Source organism: Fundulus heteroclitus, chromosome 3 (genome assembly GCF_011125445.2).
Source record: "Fundulus heteroclitus isolate FHET01 chromosome 3, MU-UCD_Fhet_4.1, whole genome shotgun sequence".
Lineage (NCBI taxonomy): Eukaryota > Metazoa > Chordata > Actinopteri > Cyprinodontiformes > Fundulidae > Fundulus > Fundulus heteroclitus.
Window position 1 is genome coordinate 38,276,987 of NC_046363.1, and position 20,943 is coordinate 38,297,929.

At 40.1% G+C, this 20,943-nt stretch overlaps 1 protein-coding gene across 3 annotated transcripts in view; it reads right to left on the reverse strand.

Moving 5' to 3' along the window:
* Window positions 1-20,943, reverse strand: part of LOC105935532 (von Willebrand factor D and EGF domains) — a 37,472-nt gene that overhangs the window by 5,375 nt on the left and 11,154 nt on the right. For all 3 annotated transcript variants that reach the window (XM_036135333.1, XM_012875985.3, XM_036135334.1), the window contains 17 exons: window positions 17,713-18,509; window positions 17,349-17,485; window positions 15,199-15,363; window positions 14,846-14,950; window positions 13,032-13,146; window positions 11,566-11,822; window positions 10,389-10,608; window positions 8,977-9,114; window positions 8,673-8,885; window positions 7,441-7,860; window positions 5,371-5,466; window positions 5,147-5,242; window positions 4,954-5,049; window positions 3,097-3,192; window positions 2,909-3,004; window positions 1,330-1,425; window positions 241-336 (listed from right to left, as the gene is read on the reverse strand). In XM_036135333.1, coding sequence (XP_035991226.1) covers window positions 241-336; window positions 1,330-1,425; window positions 2,909-3,004; window positions 3,097-3,192; window positions 4,954-5,049; window positions 5,147-5,242; window positions 5,371-5,466; window positions 7,441-7,860; window positions 8,673-8,885; window positions 8,977-9,114; window positions 10,389-10,608; window positions 11,566-11,822; window positions 13,032-13,146; window positions 14,846-14,950; window positions 15,199-15,363; window positions 17,349-17,485; window positions 17,713-18,509 — 3,239 coding nt within the window. The remainder of the gene's footprint in view (window positions 1-240; window positions 337-1,329; window positions 1,426-2,908; window positions 3,005-3,096; window positions 3,193-4,953; window positions 5,050-5,146; window positions 5,243-5,370; window positions 5,467-7,440; window positions 7,861-8,672; window positions 8,886-8,976; window positions 9,115-10,388; window positions 10,609-11,565; window positions 11,823-13,031; window positions 13,147-14,845; window positions 14,951-15,198; window positions 15,364-17,348; window positions 17,486-17,712; window positions 18,510-20,943) is intronic.

A 20,943-nucleotide genomic window follows, 5' to 3' on the forward strand; every position in this document is an offset into this window, starting at 1 on the left:
CAATGGACTACAAGGCAGGCAGATATAAGCTTGTTTTCTTTGTCTTCCCTGCTAAACCTGAAATGATTTTCACCAGAAGATTCTGACTTGTTCAAAGAGTGGGCTGCGTTTGTCTTGCTTAGTTTTGTTTTGTGATTGTTCTTATTTATTATTGCAGATTAATTCCAAACATGTTCAACTGTAAGTTTTATTGTTATTCCCGCTGTGTGATCCATGACTTTAAATGGTTAGATTACTCACGTATGTCACACCTCTTCCCCCTCCAGCCTGAAGCACAAGAGCACGTGTTCGGACCAACACACTTGCCACCGTTCATGCACATCGGCTCACAAACACCTGGAACAAATGTGTTTTTAAGTCTTTGAAAACCTTTCCTTTTTTTTAACATCGCTTCCAAGAAGCCACATGCACCATAATCATTCAAAGTGGTGTTAAATCACAAATATTTAGTCTTTCAGAAGGTCTTTCAAAGTTTTTCTTTGAACTTCAGCTGCTTTCAAAACACGTTTTCTGTCCAGTCTTTGACCTAACAATGATGACATATTGTGCAAACACAACACATAGTCTTAATGCATCTTTATAATGTCTCTGTTTTCATTATTTCTCTGTTGTTTATTATGTTCTATATGGTCTTGCCCTATTTAGTTTATTTCTTTGTGTTCATTAGTTTGAGTAAGGTCTTGCCTTATAGATTCATACCTGTAGGTTTAGTTTCTTTCTTATTTTCTTGTGTTCTTTTCCCTGTTTTCTAGTTTATTCCCTTAGATCAGTATTTGTCTTTTCCCTTGTGGATTGATGTTTCATTGCGTCTTAGTTCCACCCTCTGTGTTAAACAGTGTATCTCCCTCAGTTTCCCTCCTTTCCTTCCACATTATCACCTGATTGACTCGCCTGCTTGCTGTGTCATTCTCCACTCCTCCCTCAGTACATAAGTTTGCTGCAATGTTCCTGTCCGTTTCTCCGTTTCTGCCTATATGGCAAATCTCCTTGTGTGGTTTTTGTTGGTTATTCCATTTTATTAAGGAACCTTTGCTATGCTCATCCCACGTTCCTGTCTGCGCTTTGGTCACCACACCAAACAAAGACTTTATGATAGTCAAATTAATAAAACATTCCTCAGAAAATGGTCTGCTACTGTAAGTATATGAAAAAGCAGCCAAAGTTCAAACAGAAATTGAGAAAGTGTTGCTGGAGAAATGCTTCCAAATGTTACGTAAAGTTTGATGTCTTGAGAAAAATATACAGAAATAAGGGATGACTCAAGACTTTTGCACAGAACTGAATTCCTAAAAGCAACCAAATCAATAAAAAACCCAACTGAAAACTCACTTTTTTGGCACCTTTTCCCCGTGTATCCTTCAGGGCAGGAGCACACGTTGGTTCTTATACACTGACCTCCGTTTTTACAGGGTGGACTGCAAACAGCTGAAAAAGGTAGAACTGCTCTAAGAGATCCAAACAAGTTGCTTTAGAGGTGATAACTATGATGCCCTGCAAAAATATTCACCCCCACGGGTATGTTTTCATGTTTTGTTGCCTCATTACTTGGAATGAAGAAGTCTTTAAGAGATTGCACCGTTATAGAACATGCCTACAGCTCTGAAGATATGTTTTTTTATTATCATGAAGCAAACAACAAATATGACTAAATAACAGAAAACTTTAGCATGCAGAACCGTTCAAATCCCCTCCAGACTTATCCAAACACCTGCAGCAATTAAAGTTTACTGTGTTTGGATCAGTTTCTATATATGGGTTCGCCACATCTCTTCTCTGGGAGCCCGTTCCTGAAGGCCAAACTTCCCAAGCTCCTTCATGTTGGATAGTTTTTGCTTGTGAACAGGGATTTTCAAGTCTAACCACAGATTTTCAACTGGATTGACGTCTGGACTTTGACTAGACCCGTCCAACACATTTAAATGTTTCCCCTTAAACCACTCAACTCAATCTTTAGCAGTATTCTTTGAGTTGTTGTCCTGCGGGGGGGACTCTCCGTCCCAGTCTCAAACCACAGGCAGACTGACACCGGTTCTGCCCCAGAATGTCCCTGTATTTAGCACCATCCATCTTTCCCTCAACTTAGACCAGTTTCCCAGTCCCTGCCGTTGAAAAACCTAAAGCATTATGCCGCCGCCACCATGTTTCCCTGTGGGGATGGTGTTCTTGGGGTGATAGGATGTGTTGATTTTGGACCACATGGTGTTTTCTTTGGTGGCCAAAAAGTTACATTGACCAGAGCACCTTCCTCCATACAATTGGGGATTCCCCCCATTTGCGTTTTGGCAAACTCAAAACATGCCTTCTTATTCTTAACACCAAGTAATCTGGCCACTCTTCCATAAAGCTGAGCTCTATGGAGCGTACAGCTTATTGTGGTCCTATGGACAAATCCTGCAGTCTCTGCTGTGGAGCTCTTCAGCTCCTTCAGAGATGCCTCTAGTCTCTGATCTGCCTCTCTGATTAATTCATCTGTGAGTTTTTGTGTGCGCCCCTTTCTCAGCAGGTTTGTTCTGATACATGTGCTTTCCATTTGAAGATGATGGATTTAATGGTGCTCCAAGGGAACATTAAAGATTCAGATTTTTTTACCCCACACTGACTGGTACTTCTCAACAATTTTGTTCCTGACTTGTGTGAAGAGCTCCTTGGTCTTCATGGTATGAGGCCTATTGCTTAGTAATGCATCCTGTGGGGCCTTTCAGCAAAGTATGTTTGTTTATACTGACAGGTCACACTTAGATTATACATAAGTGGACTTAATTTCACTAATAATGTGGCCTTTTAAGGTACGTATTATTATTTTGTGCAAATCCATCACATAAAATATGATAATACTTTTGCAAGGCACTGCAAGCAGGGAGATTTGTTATTCTAGTATTTAATTAAAGCTTGATTAAAGATACATTACCAATTTGGCACTGAGAGCCGAAAAAGCCACTGGGACAGGCACAGATGTTGGGCTTCATACATGATCCTCCGTTCAGACAGACAGGGTCACACAGAGCTGCAGGTCATGCACGGGACAGAAGACAGCTGTTGTTTTACACGCCGTCTCTGAGGTACCGTTAGATTGCATGATCGGGTTTCTTTCCCTACCGGAGCTGCACGTCGGTCCGTTCCAGCCAGGTTTACATCTGCAGACATCTGGGGAAACACACTCGCCGCCGTTTTCACAGTGCCTGTTACAAACCACTGGGAGAAAAATGAGCCCAATTAGTCCTCCTGAATGGAAACAGCATACGGCTAATGAACTGAATCCTTCTGTGAAGAACCAACATGTTCTGACAGGATAAACAGCCTCACCGCTGACTGGAGGTCATCTCCAAGATGTATGACAACTTGCTTTGTCTCTCTGCCCTTGAACAGGAGCTAATCAGTGACTGCAGCTGGAAGCTTCAGCTGTGTTTATTAATCTTTCCACTTTCATTTCAGTTGAATTGGTGTGAAACGGACCGTCCGAATATATTTAGACTTCTGGCAATGTGTCTAAAATGTCTAAAATGTCAGTAACGTTTCTCAGGGTCGGAGAAGAACGTGAGAGGAACCTTGAACCAACCATTCTCTCCATCATCCAGACTCCTGGGTCCTCTAATTATCCTCTCTTCTCTTCAGCTCAGCCCACAGTTTGGGATTTAAGTCTGAGGACAGAGCTAACATGAAAGAAGGTGGACTTGTGTCTGGTGAACCATTTCAGTGTTGGTTTAGTTTAGCTGAGCTAATTTTTCTGATCCAATGACGGCCTGTTTTTAGTTTTTTGGAAAATGTTACCCGTTTTTTATTTTATTGAAAACAATCTGTTAGATCAGAGTTTATGATACTAAGCACTCTCTCAAGGTTTCTAGAGCATTTGGAAGAGAAATGAGCCCACAGCATTATAGAGCCTTCACTGTACAAACCCAGCTTTTTAATTAAACCTGTATGAAGTGTTTGTAGGCAAAACGCTCAACTTTAGGTCCCATTATATTTATAAGAAAAAGTTGAGATTTAGGAGTTTCTGTAGACTGATTTATGAAAAATTATCCAATTTATATATTTAAAAAGTGCTTAAATTATGTAACAGAAATTTTTAATGGTGCTGATAAATGTGACGCCCTTGATTTGTTAATAAATCAAAAGATATTCTCACTGAAATAATTAACTCATATCAAAAGTTGGACTTTTCACTTGTTGTCAGTGTGTTGTTTGCTCTACTGCAATGAAGATATATTTACCTTAGAGCTTCTGATGGTATTTTACTGTAGTTGCCGATAATTTCTGTACATGCATGCATTTAAAAAGGCGATAGATAGGTAACCTATAGCAAAATACTTTCTCTCTTTTTTGGTCCAGTGTGACTTTAACGTTGTTATTCATGAGGACACTGATGAGACGTCTCTCAACGTGTAAAAGCTCTGCAGACCTGTGAGTGAAAACTTGGGTGCAAATAGGTCAGATAAACTTCTCCAAATACAACCCTGTATTGAGCCTTCATTTAAAGATGCAGTATTCAATTAGTTCAACGCAGCAAGGGAAGTGAAAATAAAAGCCTTAGGCATGCCCCGTGAGACCAGTTCACAAAACCACGTAATGAAATTTAATCAAAATGATTTGTCAAAATTTTGTCAGCTTTAAAACTTCCTCCAATGGCTTATTCAGCTTACAAATGCTCTCTTTTTCTGACATCTCCTTGTTACCATCTACCACCCATGAGTTTTTCTTTTTGACACCTATAGTTTAACACAACACTGTTGCCTAAAAGCTACACAAAAAAACACAATTTAACTTTTGTAAAAAGGCCCAGAAGATGCTCTCTGGGATCTTTACCAGGAATTACAGGCTTGGTTAATTTGTCTTATATTTTGTCTTTTTTTAATATGTGAGTCATGAAAATTGAGTTACACAAACAAATTCAAAGAGCTAAAATTAGCAGCCTGGCTGGACATATTGATTAAAATAGTTAAAAGGGCATCTCACTGATTTCACATTTGGGCCCCACGTAGCCGTAGGCGCAGGTACAAAGGTTTCTGGCCAGACAAGTACCTCCATGCTGGCACGGCGGCTCGCAGCTCGCTGCTCGACACATATACGCACAGAAACACTCATCAGCAATTAGCAAGCATTGTGTTTCTCAGCAGGTCTGTTTGGTCTCAGGATGAGTTCAAGTTACCTTCTTTGCAGGTAGGCCCGCTGTAGCCTGCAGGACATTCACACACGTTGGGTTTCACGCACCTCCCCTGGTTCCGACAGTCAGGTCGGCACACGGCTGAGACGCAGTTTGAACAAACACAATCAGACGCTGAGATAAAGGGAACAGATCTGGAGAGGTGCTGATGTGTTAATGAGCTTGTTTTCCTGCACAAATAACCAGCGAGAAAGCTCTGTCGCTCGCACCTATGTGACAGTTGTATCCGGTGTAACCCGCCTTGCAGGTGCAGGTGTTGGGCAGAGAGCACTCCATGTTCAGCCCACACTGAGATCTGCAAATAGCTGAAGCCAAAACTCGTTTTCAGCTAAAACAGCAGGTTAAGGGAGAAACTTCCTCGTAAAACATATTCGAAACCCCGTGAACCTTTTCACCTGTTGTCACGTTATAACAACAAGCGTCTACCCACCTACCTACCCACACTAAGTGGCACTTGGTTGTTAAGTGAAAGGAAAATTAAGAAAAAAAAAATCTAAAAAAATGTACTCTGGAATCCTTAAATAAAATCCGGTATTGCTGTCAAAAGTCACATAATTAGTACATAGAGTCCACCTGCATGTGATTTAATCTTAGTGGGAAACCATTTGTTCTGCGAAGGGCCTTAGAGGTTGTTAGAGAACATCAGTGAACAAACAGCATCGTGATGAACAAGGGACATAGTATAAAATGCAGGGATAAGGTTGATATGAAGGTTTAAAGCAGGTTTAGGTTATAAAACGATGTACCAAGCTTTAGAACATCTCACAGAGTGCTGTTCAATCCATTGTCTGAAAATAATCAGCACACTCTGCTAAACGTGGCTTTCTTCAGCAATGAAAGTCTTTGAATAAATAAAATAAAATCTGCTGCAGTCAGATGTGAACAAAATGTTATTTTTTCATAGACGTGCAAAACAGGCAGGAAACTAACACGGCACATCACCCTGAACATGGCATCCCCATGGTGAAACACGGGGGTGGCAGCATCATGCTGTGGTGATTTTATTCTTCATCAGGGACAGGGAAGCTGGTCAGACTTTGATGGAAAGATGGATGGAGCTAAATACAGGGCAACACAGGGCAGAAAACCTGTTTGAGATTGCAAAAGACATGAGTTTAAGGCAGAGGTTCACCACCCAGCAGGAAGATAACCCTAAACACACTACCAGAGCTACGCGTGGTTCAGATTAAACCACATTCAGGTGTTAGAATGGCCCAGGGGAAACCCAGAAATGGATCTAATTCAGAATCTCTGGTAAGACATTAAAACTGAAGTTCACAGATGCTCGACATCCAATCTGACTGAGCATAAGCTATTTTGCAAAGAAGAAGGGGTACAAATTTAAGATTTTGAGATGCGCCAATGCTGGTAGAGAAGTATCCTGAAAGACTTGCAGCAAATGGTGGTAAAATAAAATATTGACTCAGAGGCGCTAAATAAAAATACATGCCATGTGACTCAGATTTTTTTAAATTAAAAAACATTATAAACCAAAGAAGGACCCTATTGTGTCTTCAGCTGCCACATTATACATGTCATATTAAATAATAATACATATTCTTCAGTGATGGTATTAAGGTATTGCTTTATTGTATCTGTAATTCTATATCCGTTGGTTGTGCTGTTCTTTTTACATTTGCAGGTGATGAAGCAGACTGAAGACGTTTTATCATTCTCTCCCTTCTATCTCCTCTTTCTTTCACCTTTTCTCCTTTTTTTTCTTGTTTTTCTTTTCCTCTTCTACTTTCTCTTTGTAGTGTCTATATAACATGAAATACTCCCTGCATGAATTATAATAAAGCTATTTACATGTATGGATCAAGCGGAGCACTGTGGTGAAAGCTGAAAGCAAAATCTGTTGGGCTCTTTTTGGCATTAAGACAACAATTCTTATTGCCACATTGCCAGACAGGACACCGTAAAAATAAAAAAATAAAAAAAATATTATAAACCATGTATCATTTTCTTTTTACATTACAACTGTTCACTACCTTGTGTTTTACCACATTAAAACTAAACGAAACACCTTGGATTTGTTACTGTAAAGCGACAAAAGCTCAAAATGTATCAATATGTTACAAGGTCCTGTAGATGACGAGCTTTACCAACAAAACAGACGATTCTGAGACGGTGACATAAGCTGAGCTGGTGTGTAACATCACAACACAAAACTAAAACACATCTAAAACAGGAGGTTATGTCAACTACCCGACTATACGGAAATCCTTGTAAAAATCCATCTTTTCTATAACATTAGGGATTAAAAGACTCAACATTACCTTTACATGTGACTCCGTCCCCGGTGTAGCCGTACGGACAGCGGCCACACCTGAAGGATCCTGAGCGTGTGGGCTCACAGGGAACACCTGGAAAGCAGGTAGAGTGAGCACAGGTCACAGCGTAGCTCTCTGGCCTCCGTCTCGCCCCAGAGAGCATGGGGGACAGCTCCACCCTGCTGTGCTGCCCCCTATGGACAGTGGGAGCAAACACTCCAGCTGCTGCTTCGTTTGGAGGAGTTGGAGTGGGCTGTTTGTCTTTGAAGGAAGCGCTTCTGGAGCTGTTCGTCTCTGGTCTCCACTTCCTGTCAAGTGGTTGGTTGTATGAGGCAGGAGATGAAGAGGTGTGGGTCCTTTCATGGGTGGAATTAGACTCAGGGTTATGAGTCCAACTATTTGCTCCATTGGTGACCGTTTCCAGACCTGTAAGACACTGAAAGTTAAAGGATTGCTTAAAAAAACCTACAAAAACAAAGTCTTGATTGTATACATTGCAATTAAATAAAACCCAGATTTTTAGCAACTTCACATTTTCTTTCTTTATTTAAAAGGCAGCTTTAATGAAAAAAATATTAGTCTTTTTGTTCCTCCAAAAATGCTCCAAAAGATATTAAAGCTTCTGTTTTTTTCCTCACAGCGCTATAATGATTGTGTTGAAAACACTTTACATTGGCATTAAAAAGTTACAAGACAAAGCACCTGTTCAATAAAGCTCTCTAGATGGAAAAGATACCATTGGGAGTTTGGAGAAAACTGTGGACTCAGCCTGAAACTAGGAAAAAGTCATTGTTTTCTGATCAGGTGCCACTTCGGAAATTGTCAATTTTCCTGTAAAGCAGGAAAATGTTTGTCGGCCATTTTTCCTCACAGCTGCCACTCACCGGCAATCTTAAGCTTGAATGAGGGTGACGTTGTGCGGGGGAGGTGGTGTGAGCATTGCATACATATAGAGTGATGAACACTGCTAACAACCAATCGGAGCAAGATACCCCTCCTGGCTCTGATTGGTTGTTTGTGACTGGGAGCGTTGTATTTCTGCGAATCGGAGTAGGATCGCTAGGAGGAGCCAGAAGAGCTTTATTTTATAATTTCGTTATTTTTTTCTGTCTCATGTTTTAGTGTCAGGACAAAGTGAAATCTTTAACAAATGTGTAAAAATTACACTTGTGCAAGTGTATCTTTGCAGCTTAAAAGTCTACTTTCACCTGATCAGATCAAATTACTTGATTTCTCACCAGTTTTTGTGCATGTTTGTCCGTTTCCTTGCAGACCAGGAGGACAGGCTCCACATGCAAAACCAGCTGAAACATGAACGGTCTCAAAGCATCGAACACCCGGGTAACACGGCGCTCTGCTGCACGGCGAAGGGCTCAATGGTTTAGCTCCCTGAGAAACCTGCGGCCCGCTCACTGGTGTCTTCACCGGAGAGGCCAGGACATTTTCCTCCGCTTAGAAGAATAAAAACAAGGCAGAAAAGTCAGAAATATAAGTCTTAGGCATTAGATTTAGCAAGCGGTAAAACATTTACATTGTCATTACCTTGGCAGGTTTTCCCATCGCCACTGTATCCTTGTGGACAGGACCCACAGATGAAGGAGCCCAGTGTGTTGCTGCAGCTCACTGCAGGGAAGCACGGCCCGGAGAGGCACTCATCTACATCTTCTCTACATGTCCGTCCTGGCAACACATAAAATATTACAAAAGCTAATGATGCCGCACCTTCAAAACCACTAAAAAAACGTTATTAATTTCTAAATAACCTAAAACCAAGACATCTTTAATTTCTATACTGTTTTTGTATAAAAAAAAAATTTTTAAAGGAGCAATAAGCAATTTTCCACCACTAGGTGGAGCTTGAGCACTGTCTGTAGACCAAAACAAGATGTGTATCGCTCCGGCACTCAGCACCCATTTCCCCTTCTCATCCATCGGCTCGTATGAGCCTATTTGCGAAGGCTAAAAACACAGCAAAACAGCATCACCTTTCAGAGGAACATGCCTGGTGAAGAAGTAAGTAACTCATAACTTTATAATGCTGTTAGCAAGAGAACATTCTAAACCGATGGGTGTGCTATCCGCCATTTTGTGCCTGCCTATGGCATTTTATGGGCAGGAAGGGGCTAAGCACTGGATGGCAGCTGTTCACATGCACGTACATTCATGTGCGGCTGGCCCGGCTATGTAAACAAGAGACTGGAGAACAACACAGAGTGTGTGATGTTTAAACATAGTCCATCTAAAAAGAAACCTATAGTTCTTAATAAAACTATTTTTTTTTTGTTTTTTTCTATCTAAAATAATGAAATTTCACTTACTGCTCATTTAAAGTTGCTCATAATGTTTTTGACTTTCCTTTCTATAAAGAATCGTCTGGCTTACATAAGATAACTATATGGTTTACTGTAAATTAAAATAAGAGACTTAGTGAATAAGAGCTCTCCACGTGGTTTGATGATGGTATATTATTATAACCCAAAATTACTAAAGCTCATCGGTATGGAACTCAGATGTTAAATGGAAAGTCTCATCAAAATGCAAGAATTTAGACAGAATTAATTAAGTTAATCCACCTTCAATATAAATGTGAATAATCAAGTTTGACGCATTGTCTGAGATAAGAGACATATCTGAGGGAGTTTGTTAGCCTTTGGTGGTCTACAGAATCGGATGTGTTGTTTTGTATTTTTATTATCAAAAATCGAACTAGTGTACTAGGAATAGTAAAATAATAAAATGTGTGTTTTTTTTAAAACATTTCAACCATCTTGCGTTTATTTAACAATGTTTGGATTTTTTTTTAATACAGTAGAAAATAGAACAAAACAGCTCACAAAGTCTGTGGTAAATCAGTTATTCCTCTTATCACCACTGAGTTTTAATAATAAACAAGAGCAGAAATATTGATCTTCTTGTTCTCTGTATTTGGGCAGAGTAAACCCGGCGCGTCCTACCCGTCATTCCAGGAGGGCAGACGCAGGAAAAAGAGTTGGGTGCATCAATGCAGCGACCCAGTCTGCAGGGGTTTGGTTTGCAGTCGTCTATGTCCACCTCGCACCTCTGTCCCGTGAATCCATCTGGACAAACGCAGACGTATTCCCCGCGTCCAACAGGGAAGTTCACATTGGTGATGCAGGAGGCTGCGTTAAGACATCCGCAGGACTGCACAGAAACCTGAGGGCAAAACGAAGTAATGAAAGTATGCGTGTTTCATCTCTCTGCTTCTGGATTAGATTTTACATCCATCCATAACATAGGCAGACTTGGTCCCGCAGATACAAGAGGAGGAGAAACAGAAGAAACAACAACATAGAAACCTTTAGTTTGTATTTAAAATGAACAATTATATCCCTAGGCTTCAACTAATACCAAGAAAGCATGATTACTTTTGACAAAAATCTGGAATATTTTAATTACATAGCTCAAAAAAAATCCTGGACTTAATATTTCCACCACGTATGCTTAAATAACTAAGTTTTAGTACAGTAAAAAATCTGATTATGGTTCAATTATATTTTTTTAAACTGATGCACAGCAAGGAATATACAGATGTTGGTCATATAATTAGAATATTATGAAAAAGTTGATTTATTTTCAGTAATTCCATTCAAAAAGTGAAACTTGTATATTTCAAGTACACTTTTATGATAAAAGTGTATGTAAAAGGTTTGTGGTTCCTTATTCGTCTCTCTGTTTTTGATTCGTTTTGGCACAAAATCTTGGTTTCTGTTAATATGGAATTAAAATCTAAACTGTTATCACCCTCTAGTGGTAGGAATAAGAATTAACTCTTCAGAAAAAAACAGATATTTATTTTAGTTGAGCCCAATTCATGAATGCTGTTCAAAGTCCAGTTTGTCTTCAAAAACTGATATATTTTTCTGCTGAGATGTCTTTAAATGTTATATTTATTTGATGTCTCTGCACAATAGGTTTTTATTTCTGAAAACTGCCTGAATGAGAAAAATAATAAAATTTGTTTCATTTTTTTATATATATTTGCTTTGAATGTTGTGCAACTTCTTCTGCTCGAATTATTTATCTGTAACATTCACAAACACACAGACACTCACAGCCTGAAAATAAAACCCTTTTACCAAATTTATCGACCTGCCCGCAGGAAGAAGTCACCTGGACAGAGGCGGCTGTCTCAGCGCTGCAGGCGTCAGTCACAGTGAAGTGGAAAGCCTGGGGGTCTGTGGATTCAGAGGCAGCCTTCCACATCAGCAGTCCAGCTGAAGTGAGTGAAGCCCCTTTGGGACCTGACACCAGGCTGAAAAGAAGCACGGAGCCTTCGGGGTCCCGAGCTTGCAGCTGGTAGATGAAATCCTCCCCCTGGAAGGAGCGGAGAGGAATCTGAGGTGGCTTGAACAGTGGAGGCTCGTTCCCTGACAGTAAATATAAAGGAGAGAAGAAAGTGAGCCGATTATCTGTAATGAGAGGAAACATGGCTCTCAAAACATGAAAAAGAATATCTAAGATGTGGAAGGTGATTTTTTTAAATGAACTTAGCAGTTTTCAGGATGATTTAAAAGTAGGTATTGATGTTAAAAGTAAAAAAAAACTAATTTCCAATTTGAAAATATGTGCAGATTATCCCACAACTCCTGTGAGGGTCTAACTACACATTTTAGGCATGTTGTCCCCACGCAGCAGAGACCTGTGTAACCTAGTTTGAGCTTCAGATGTGAAGTTTGCCAAAAAAGTGCAACAATGAGGTCTGCAGCTTTAATATCAGCGCCGAAGGACAGGCTTGACTTCAATCAGCTCTGAGCTGCTGACAACTCATCCCGACTGCCTCCGGTGAACCGCAGCCACGCAACAGCCGTCTGATGGAGGACGTGACCGAGCTGGGAGCTGCTCAGAGCCCAACACCGTCTCCGTGTGATTGGTGAGTGTCCAGAGAAAGAAATGTGTATTTTCAACCTTTTTTGATTTTACGGGTGGTTTTCTGCTTTGACAAATTAGCTTTTAAATTCTGTAGCTCTTCATTTTACACATAAAACATTGTTACACATGCATACATTTCTTTTTTTCTTTTTTTTTACCTAATTAAACTTTACTCTCAAACATATTTAACTTGAAAAAAAAACAAACAAACAAACTCTCAGACTGTGAAACTATCTGCAAATTTACATCCTATCATTATAATAACTATTATTTAACATCCATGTCATCACTTTCTCTGCTCCCATGCAAGGTTACTCAGCAGCGATTCTCCATTCTTGCAGCTGATTCAAACTCACAAACAGGTGACCTTTGTGAACAAACTTCCAGAAAATTGTAAAGGTGCGGAAAGCCTGAGTTCCTTTAAATCAAGATTAAAAACACATTTGTTTAGGATTGCCTTCAACTGTTCTAGTTAACTGAATCACCACTTTTTTGTTATTTTTTCTATCTACATTTTATTCCTACTTGCTTTTATTCTGTTTTATTTTGCTATATTTTAATCATGTAAAGCAGTTTGCATTGTCTTTGTACTGAATTGTGCTATATAAATAAATTTGCCTTGCCTTGCCTTGCCTTTGACCGTTTTTGTGACCATTTTTTTAAAAATTTACAAAAAAAAGTAAAAATCTGCGTTTTCTTGGACATACTCTCAGCTTTGGACCATGTGTGTTTGGACAGATCCGGATGACACGTGAAGCAAGGACTGCTGGGACTAGACTCCCCCTCACTGTAGCACAAACCCTCAATCATGCAGGTCTTCTCCTGGAGATAAACAAACAAACATACAAACATTTAAATCATCATTTATTGAAGTTATTACAAAAACATTTGTGATTTTTGCATATGCCAGCACAGCCTAACAGAACCAATTTAAGAATTAGAGGGTAGAGTAGTTTTCTTGCGACTGAAAGGTTGAGTGTATGATTCCACCTTCCTCCTGCCACAAAATGATGCAAGGCACTTAACCCCAATTGTCCTACAGACGTGTATTAGTGAGTGAAAGTGGCTCTAGATTAAAGCATGAGATCAGTGTGACTAGAAAACCGCTGTATAAAATACCTCCATTTGTTTACCATGACTGAATAATAGTTTAATGTGACTTGAGTCATGATTTATCGAGCCCCTAAATATAAAGGCTTCTAAATAATGTACTGACTTATTTGGATCGTTTTGCAAAGAACACTAAAACACTGCAATCTTTGATGAACCCTCATGGCAAAGCTTAATGTCAGATGGTGCCATGTAAGGCGCTTTATGAAAGTATTCATACCCCTGGAACTGTTCCCAATGTTGTCGTGTTGCAAGCACAGCTTTCAATGTACTCTATTGGGCTTTTAAGCTTTAAACCAGAACAAAATGGTGCAATATTTGGCACTGGAAGGAAAATGAATGGAAATATAAAATTAAATGAATAATAAAATATAATAATAATAAAAAAAAAAAACATGTAGTTTCCGTTTGCATTGAACCTCCCTTTTTCTACCAGCTTTGCATGTATCAGTACTGGATTTTTTTGCTCATTATTATTTGAAAAAAGCAAAAGCTCAGTCTAACGTATGCGAATACTTTGATCTAAACCATTTGATTGTAGCTCTGGCTGCGTGTTTATGCTCATTGCCTAGCTGACCGGTGAAGCTTTGCCCCAGTCTAAAGTCTGTTGCAGCATCTAACAGGTTTTATTCAGCTCCCTCCGTCTTCCCACCAAGTCTGACCCACGTCTGCTCCTGCTAAAAAAAAGGATCCCCACAGCATGATGCTGCCACCATCCTGCGCCACTGTGAGGATGGTGTGCTCAGGATGGTGTGCTCATGTGCAGTGTTTGTTTTTTACCCCCATGATGTGCTCTGCATGTAGACCAGAAGGTTTTACTTTGGCCTCATACGACCAGAGCACCTTGCAGCCCAGGTGTGGCGTCTCACCTACATGGATTGTGTGGCAAACAGATTTGGTTTTCGTTTAAGAATAACGTTCTTCTTGCTCCTCCTCCATAAAGGGCATGATTCTTGCATTGTTGCGGATCTCTGCCGCTCCTCCAGAGTTAACGTGGTTTTCTTGGCTGCTTCCCTGTTTAATATTCTCCCAGTTTTGGTGAAGTCTCATGTCTAGGTTTGCAGTTGTCCTATATTCTATGATTTTGGATAAAACAGTCATCCATGAGCTGTTTAACACTTGGAATATTCTTCTAAACCCATTTGTGTTTTAAATGTCCCTACGACTTTCTCCCTGACCTGTCTGCCGTGCTGTCTTCATTACGCTGCTTCTTTACCAATTTACTGAGGCCTTTACACATCTGAGGCCTTCTTTCAAAAAAACTTTTTGCTTGATGCCACTAGATCCAGCGCTGTTATGCTATATCCTCAAAAAAAAAAAACTCCATCCCCGACCGAAACAAACTCGAGGAGATTAAAGGTGCAGCTGGTGATGTGTCACGGTTAAAGGATTAAGAAGAAAGATGTCTCACCCTGAGGGCACAGATGATTTCTGTGTCGATGCTGCAGATCTGACAGGCTCCGTCATACAGAGTCAGGATCTTGGCGTTGCTGTAGCTGTAGCCATCGTTAGAAACCTGCCATCAGCAGAAGCGTGATTACTGTGGCTTAACAGGGGGGGAGCATTAAAACCTTAAACAACTGCATGCACAGGGTTACGGCTTCAGAGAGTTTCAGTGCACAGGCTAACAAAAGCTACACGTCCAACTACAATAACTGGGCATTCCCAATGGTCTCTTTTTTTTAGCAGTAAAGCATTTAAATGGATGATTTTACTCCAGATTGACCAAGGCGTTTTGAGTAGAGACCTTCAGTTGTGACTAACTTTGATCTGCCAGCGAGTAACAGCTCTGTTCCTCAGCCCCTCCATGTCCACGTCTGCAGGATCCCGGTTGTCCTCCAGGGGGAGCAGGCACTCCAGACCTGCTTCATTCAGAAAGGTGGCCTGAACAAACTGAGGAGCAGCCATGACCCACTCCCCATCTTCAAACTTCATAGGGAGTTTAAAGAGAGAGGGAAGGAAATAAGAAGGGGCAGAAAAAGGATGGAAAAAAAGTCAAATGTGATAAATGTACAATGAGGACAGGCTGGACAGGACAGGTTTTGGCTACTGCTAAGATTGAAACACACTTGATTCAAGGATTTTTATCTTACTCCATCATCATGAGGGGGAAATGTAATGCAATACATTAAAATGTAAAATGCACCTTTTCTTCCTGATTAATATGATAAGTCAACACAGAGTATCATTAGGTTCAGCTTATAGATTTAACCTGAATTTTCACCTGAACTAAATCCACAGTTCACAAAATAAACAAGTTCAGGTGAGTTTAAACATTTTAAGAAGGTTTAATTAAATTGTCAAATGTTGGCGTATGGCATAAAGCCTCTCTGAATGGTGCCTAGCCAGGTCTTGTGAATATAAAACAGACCCAGCTCATTACCACTTCACCACCATGCTTAACTAGTATGAGGTGTCTGTGCTTGGATGCTCTGCTTGGTCTTGTTTGGGTTGTGAAACATCAAGAATAAAGAAGCTTTATTTTCATTAGGAGTTACTAGAATGACATATTTGATGAGGCAGACGCCGGCTCAGAATGCACTTAATTACAAATAACATGCAGTTACAACAAGATATGATCACAATCTTTTTTTTTTTATTGTTTTAAAACAGTTGATTGCACTGGCCAGCATTTAGTCCGTAGCAGCTAATGGACTCATTTTCAAGCCAAATAGTCAGACAGTAGTCTTCAATACTGTGTAATAAATTGCTCAATTTGCATGGATGTCTGAAGAGACAGTCCCTGAGAAACTGAAGTGTGCGAATACACAAGTGAGAGACAGTGTAAGTGGTTTTCATCAGGTCAGAAACCTGTGGTAACAGTATTGTGTTTGTAGCATTTAACGGATTATGAACAGGGTGTTTGTTGTTCAGCAGGGGGCCATAGCCCTCACAGCTTTGGGAAAGAAGCTGTTTTTAAGTCTGTTACTTTTTTATTCAAAGTTCTGGAATAATTTCCCTGATGGAGGTGCATTGCCCCAGTAGGTGGGTCTGGCCAATGCGTCGGGCCCTTTTCTGAATTTGTGCAGCATAAACCATGTCTAGGTCCTGTAGATGGCATCCCACAATTCCCTGGGCCGTCCTCACCACCTGTGCCAAATCCGTCCTCTCCTGCACTGTGCAGATCCCATACCACACAGTTATGCTGAGAAACAGAATGCTTTCTATCGTAGCTCCGTAAACGTTTTCTAACATCTTAGTGGAAAGTTCAGTCCGTTTCAATTTCCCTGAGAAACAAGAGCCATTGTTGGTCCTTCCTTACCAGGTGGGAGGTGTTCACAAATATGCCAAAACATGTCCACTTTGGTGTAATCATTACAAGCGACACTGTTCCTGAAGTCTTTAGGTTCATTGAGATGGAGCTTTGTAAACCTGCCACGAGACCACATGCTTTTTAGAAAAAGAGACTTAAGACTTTTTCCTGGCAACCTTCCCTTCTTATTTTCCTGTAAGAGACTTTAACACTTAACAAAATAACAGAGGACATGTAAATCTGAGATTTATTTATTTTTATTCCTCCAGCAGCGGTAATGTTGGGGGGGAATTTGATGATGGCTCCCTTCTAGAAAAATGATCATCTGTCTGGTTCTCTCTTTAGAACGATAAACTTTAGATTGTTTGGAGATGACCAGATGTGAATGGTAACTTGTTATATTTACTTCAGTAACTTTTTGAAAGAAACTTACTCCTAGGTATAGTTTTACTGCACCGTACTTTTTGTTTTACATAAGAAATATTATTTTTAATCGACGCAACTCTTAAGTGCAATTTATGGACACTCTACTCATCTTTAATTACCTTGTGAATGGATGGGTTTTTTGTGTTTTCTAGAGTTATCTTGGTAATCATTAAGATTATTTCACCTGCAAGCACAACAAGGAAGCAAAACATACATAAAAGAAAAAGCAAAGTACCTTTTCTTTAACAAACTCACACTTGAGCTGGCTGGAGTCCTTGAAACCATGACCTAAGACCCGGATGGTGGAGCAGTCTTCTTGACGGACGTTGCACAGGTCCTCCTTCATCAACTCTGTGATCTCTGGAATCTGGTCTTTAGAGCATCATCAAAAAGGACTGTTAGAGCAGGATGCTCCGTCTTACTTTGAGACGTTTGTCATTTATGGCCTAAAAACTAGGCTAGAGAGTATCCGCCGTGTTGAGTTATTGCATCCTCTCAAACTTAAAGCAATAAAAAAGCATTTTCGGTTTCACAAATGTTAAAACTTTTATCTCTTGGTTGAACCTCATGTCCTTGTGTGTATCTGCTCCATGTTTTACCCGTCAGCTCGCTGCAGTCATATGAACCGAACCCAGGAAAGCAGACACACCCCCACTCGGAGCACTGGCCGTTCCCGTTGCACAGGTTCGGACACCTCAGGAAGGACACGGCGTCTCTGTGCTTCTCCAATCTCCTTCGCTCCTCCTCCAGCCTCCTCTCGCACTCGTTCTCCAGCAGCGGTAATGTCGCGTTCAGCCATGACGGCTCGTCTTTCAGCTGCAGGTCTGCGACACACATGGCCACAGCTCGGCTGATTATCGAACGTTCTAACAGGAGCCTGCAGCCCAGAACGATGCTCGAGTTTTCCACAGTCTGCTCACACTGAGCCTGAGCCTGCTGCTGAGTCAGACCAGAGGGAGTCGGCCACCTTAGCGGAGCTTCTGGCTGAACAGAGGATTCATGGTCCTCTGGGAAAAAGTATGAGAAGCTCTTCAGATCAGACTGTCTCAAGCTTTGGTGCGGGGAAGTGGGTGTGTACGGCAGAATCTTTTGGTGATAAGTGGAGGATGATGTTCTGTCTGCGTGAAACTCTCTGTGAGAGTCACCCAGAGTGAGACGTCGTCTTTCATTTTCTTTTTGTATCTCCACTGAACTGATATACTTGGCTGTAACATCCAGAGAGGGGATGAAACTGGTAAATCTATGATTAGAGCAGGTGGAGTCAAAGGAGATCTGAGGGGATCCAGATCTGGGAGATGGTCTGAGGTGATCTGCTTGACAGTTACAGTGCCTGTGGATATCTGGTGTGTGGTCGTGGGCCAGCACCGAGTCAAACAAGCTGCTGCCTGCAGGGAGTCTGATGGAGACACAAAAAAAGTCAAGGTGAGAAGTCCATAGATGCAGGGTGCAGAAACTTTTTGCCTTGTTTAGTCAGTTAGGCAATCATGCAAAAATAGTACAGTTTAATCCCAAATCTACTGGGACAAACAGTTTTTTTTCTGTTTCAGAAAAAGAGATCAGAAAACATATGATTATTTCCATATATTCACATTTAGATCTATAGAAATTCAAAAGATGTGAAAAAGTCATGTTTCCTGTGTAAAATTATTAATGACTGTAATCCACAGAGGTTTTCTGTTGTCCATCCAAAATTCACAATCAAGGTAAAATGTGTGGGAGGTTTCAGATCACCCAAGTCAATCTCCTAATTAAACTCCTAAGGATGTAGGAGACATCAGCTGTTCACTGTTGTACATAACTGGTAACAAAAGTATTCTGCAGTGTAGATGATGGTCATTTTTGAGGAAAACTCAAAGTTAACTGTTCTGAGTATCAAGATGTGTGAAAATGAAATCAGAAGAAGCTTAAAATATGTCAGAAGCTATTTAGCAGCAAACTGTATTTTTTTTATAACATGACAGGACCTGGACCTGGAGTTAATTCAGTCTGCAACAAAGTGAGAGAGAGCAAGGCTTAAAGGACCATGACAACAAATAAAATGTTTTGGTGGTGTTGGGGGTATAATATGATTTGCTTTGCACTGCATCTGAATGTCAAGAGCGGGTACCAAAGGATCTGCCAATGGGCGCTTAGCTTTGTTTCTTTGATCAGAAACGGATGTAAGTTTCCACTTACTCCCAATGGTGAAACAATCAGAGTGGCTGAAGTTCATTTATGGGTGGCGACCACAATGCTGTCATTGCCCCTACGTTTATTTAATTTCTAAACGCCGTCTGATAAAATTATCAGATAAATGCACTGATATGTCTGAAGCAGTTTCTCAAATATGGTTGTAGCCAATCAGAGTGAAGTCAACGAGGTAGAGCCACATATCATTACCGTACCAAACTCTGCCTGTGAAAACAATCCCCTGCAAATATTGGACTTTTTTTTTTATTAAATTCTTTGGAGAATTTACATGTGCAGCAAAATGAACTACATGAAATAGTTTATACAGCGATGTCACGGCACCTTTGAAGCAAATAACAAGAAAGCTGAACAAATTGCATAAAATGTACTCTGTTTTGTCTTTTAGAGATTTAAACCTCGGTCTGGTTTGGAACATGATTGTTTGAGTTATACTGCCAGACCTTTTTTGTTAGGATTTACATTTTTTAGGGAATCCAGGTGAAAAACTTCAGGGATCAGTATTCCTCCGCAAACCTCGGCTGCTTCATTGCTCTTAGTGTGGATTACAATAATGGATAAAGGAAGTAGATTAATTTTTAACGATGAATTTGGATCTTTTGACAACAGTGATTTAATGTTTGGATTGAAATGATGAACTACTCATTAAAAGAAAGACAGCAGATTATGAAAAAACGTGGTCCTACTTTAATAACTGGATGTAATCCTAAACTAGATTTCAAAAGACATACTTAGATCAATATTAAGGTATAACAATACATTAAACAAGACGAGACCCTCCCCAATAATGGACTTATACCGGCAAGAAATAAACAAGAGGTGATTCTAACATTTTTCAGAACATTTTTTGTCTCTGTTTAGTGGAAATATATTTGCGGAAAGTTTGGAATCATTCGATTTAAGCTTGTTGTAGTTGCAATGACTCAGGTGATTGAGAATCTGTAAAGCTATGTCTCTGTTTAGTTTTTTTACAAATAGAAAAAAAACCTTCAAAAAACAACAAACTGTTTTAAAAGATTTCTAACCAGAGTAAATTTTTCTGTCCTAGTTTACATTCAAACACTATTTAAGGTCATCCTAAGGACAAAATGGCAGGGGAATTGTGCCTTTTTGTGTTTTCACAAACTAAATCTCTAAGTGTGATGTTATACAGTTATCCAAAATGCAACAACCAACTGATTTTGTGCGTTTTATCGACAAAATAAGAGTACAGCCATAAAGTTCAGATTTAATCAATCTAAATACTTTAGATCTTTGGCAACAGATTCTCGACTCCAGCTCAGAATCTTTAACATATATTGAAATATTCCTTCGTTTTACCAAAAAAAAAAACTGAAAACTTCCGCACCACTGGCCAGCCATGGTGCACAGCCGTATTTTGTTCCAGTGCTCATTGTTCATTCGTGTCTTGTCTGTCACTCTGTCAACCCTTTGTTTCCCACCCTCTGGCTGGGAAGAGAAAACTGCATTTAATTTTTGACTCATCTATTGAGAACCCGAGACTTTGCTCCAGGAATGTCTATCAGACAGTTTGACAATAGGATGATCAGTGACATGTATCAAAATGACATATTAATGAATTTTCAACAGCTGCAGTCACATCGTAACATTCCTTGTAAGCACTTTTTTTTTAATCTTTCTCC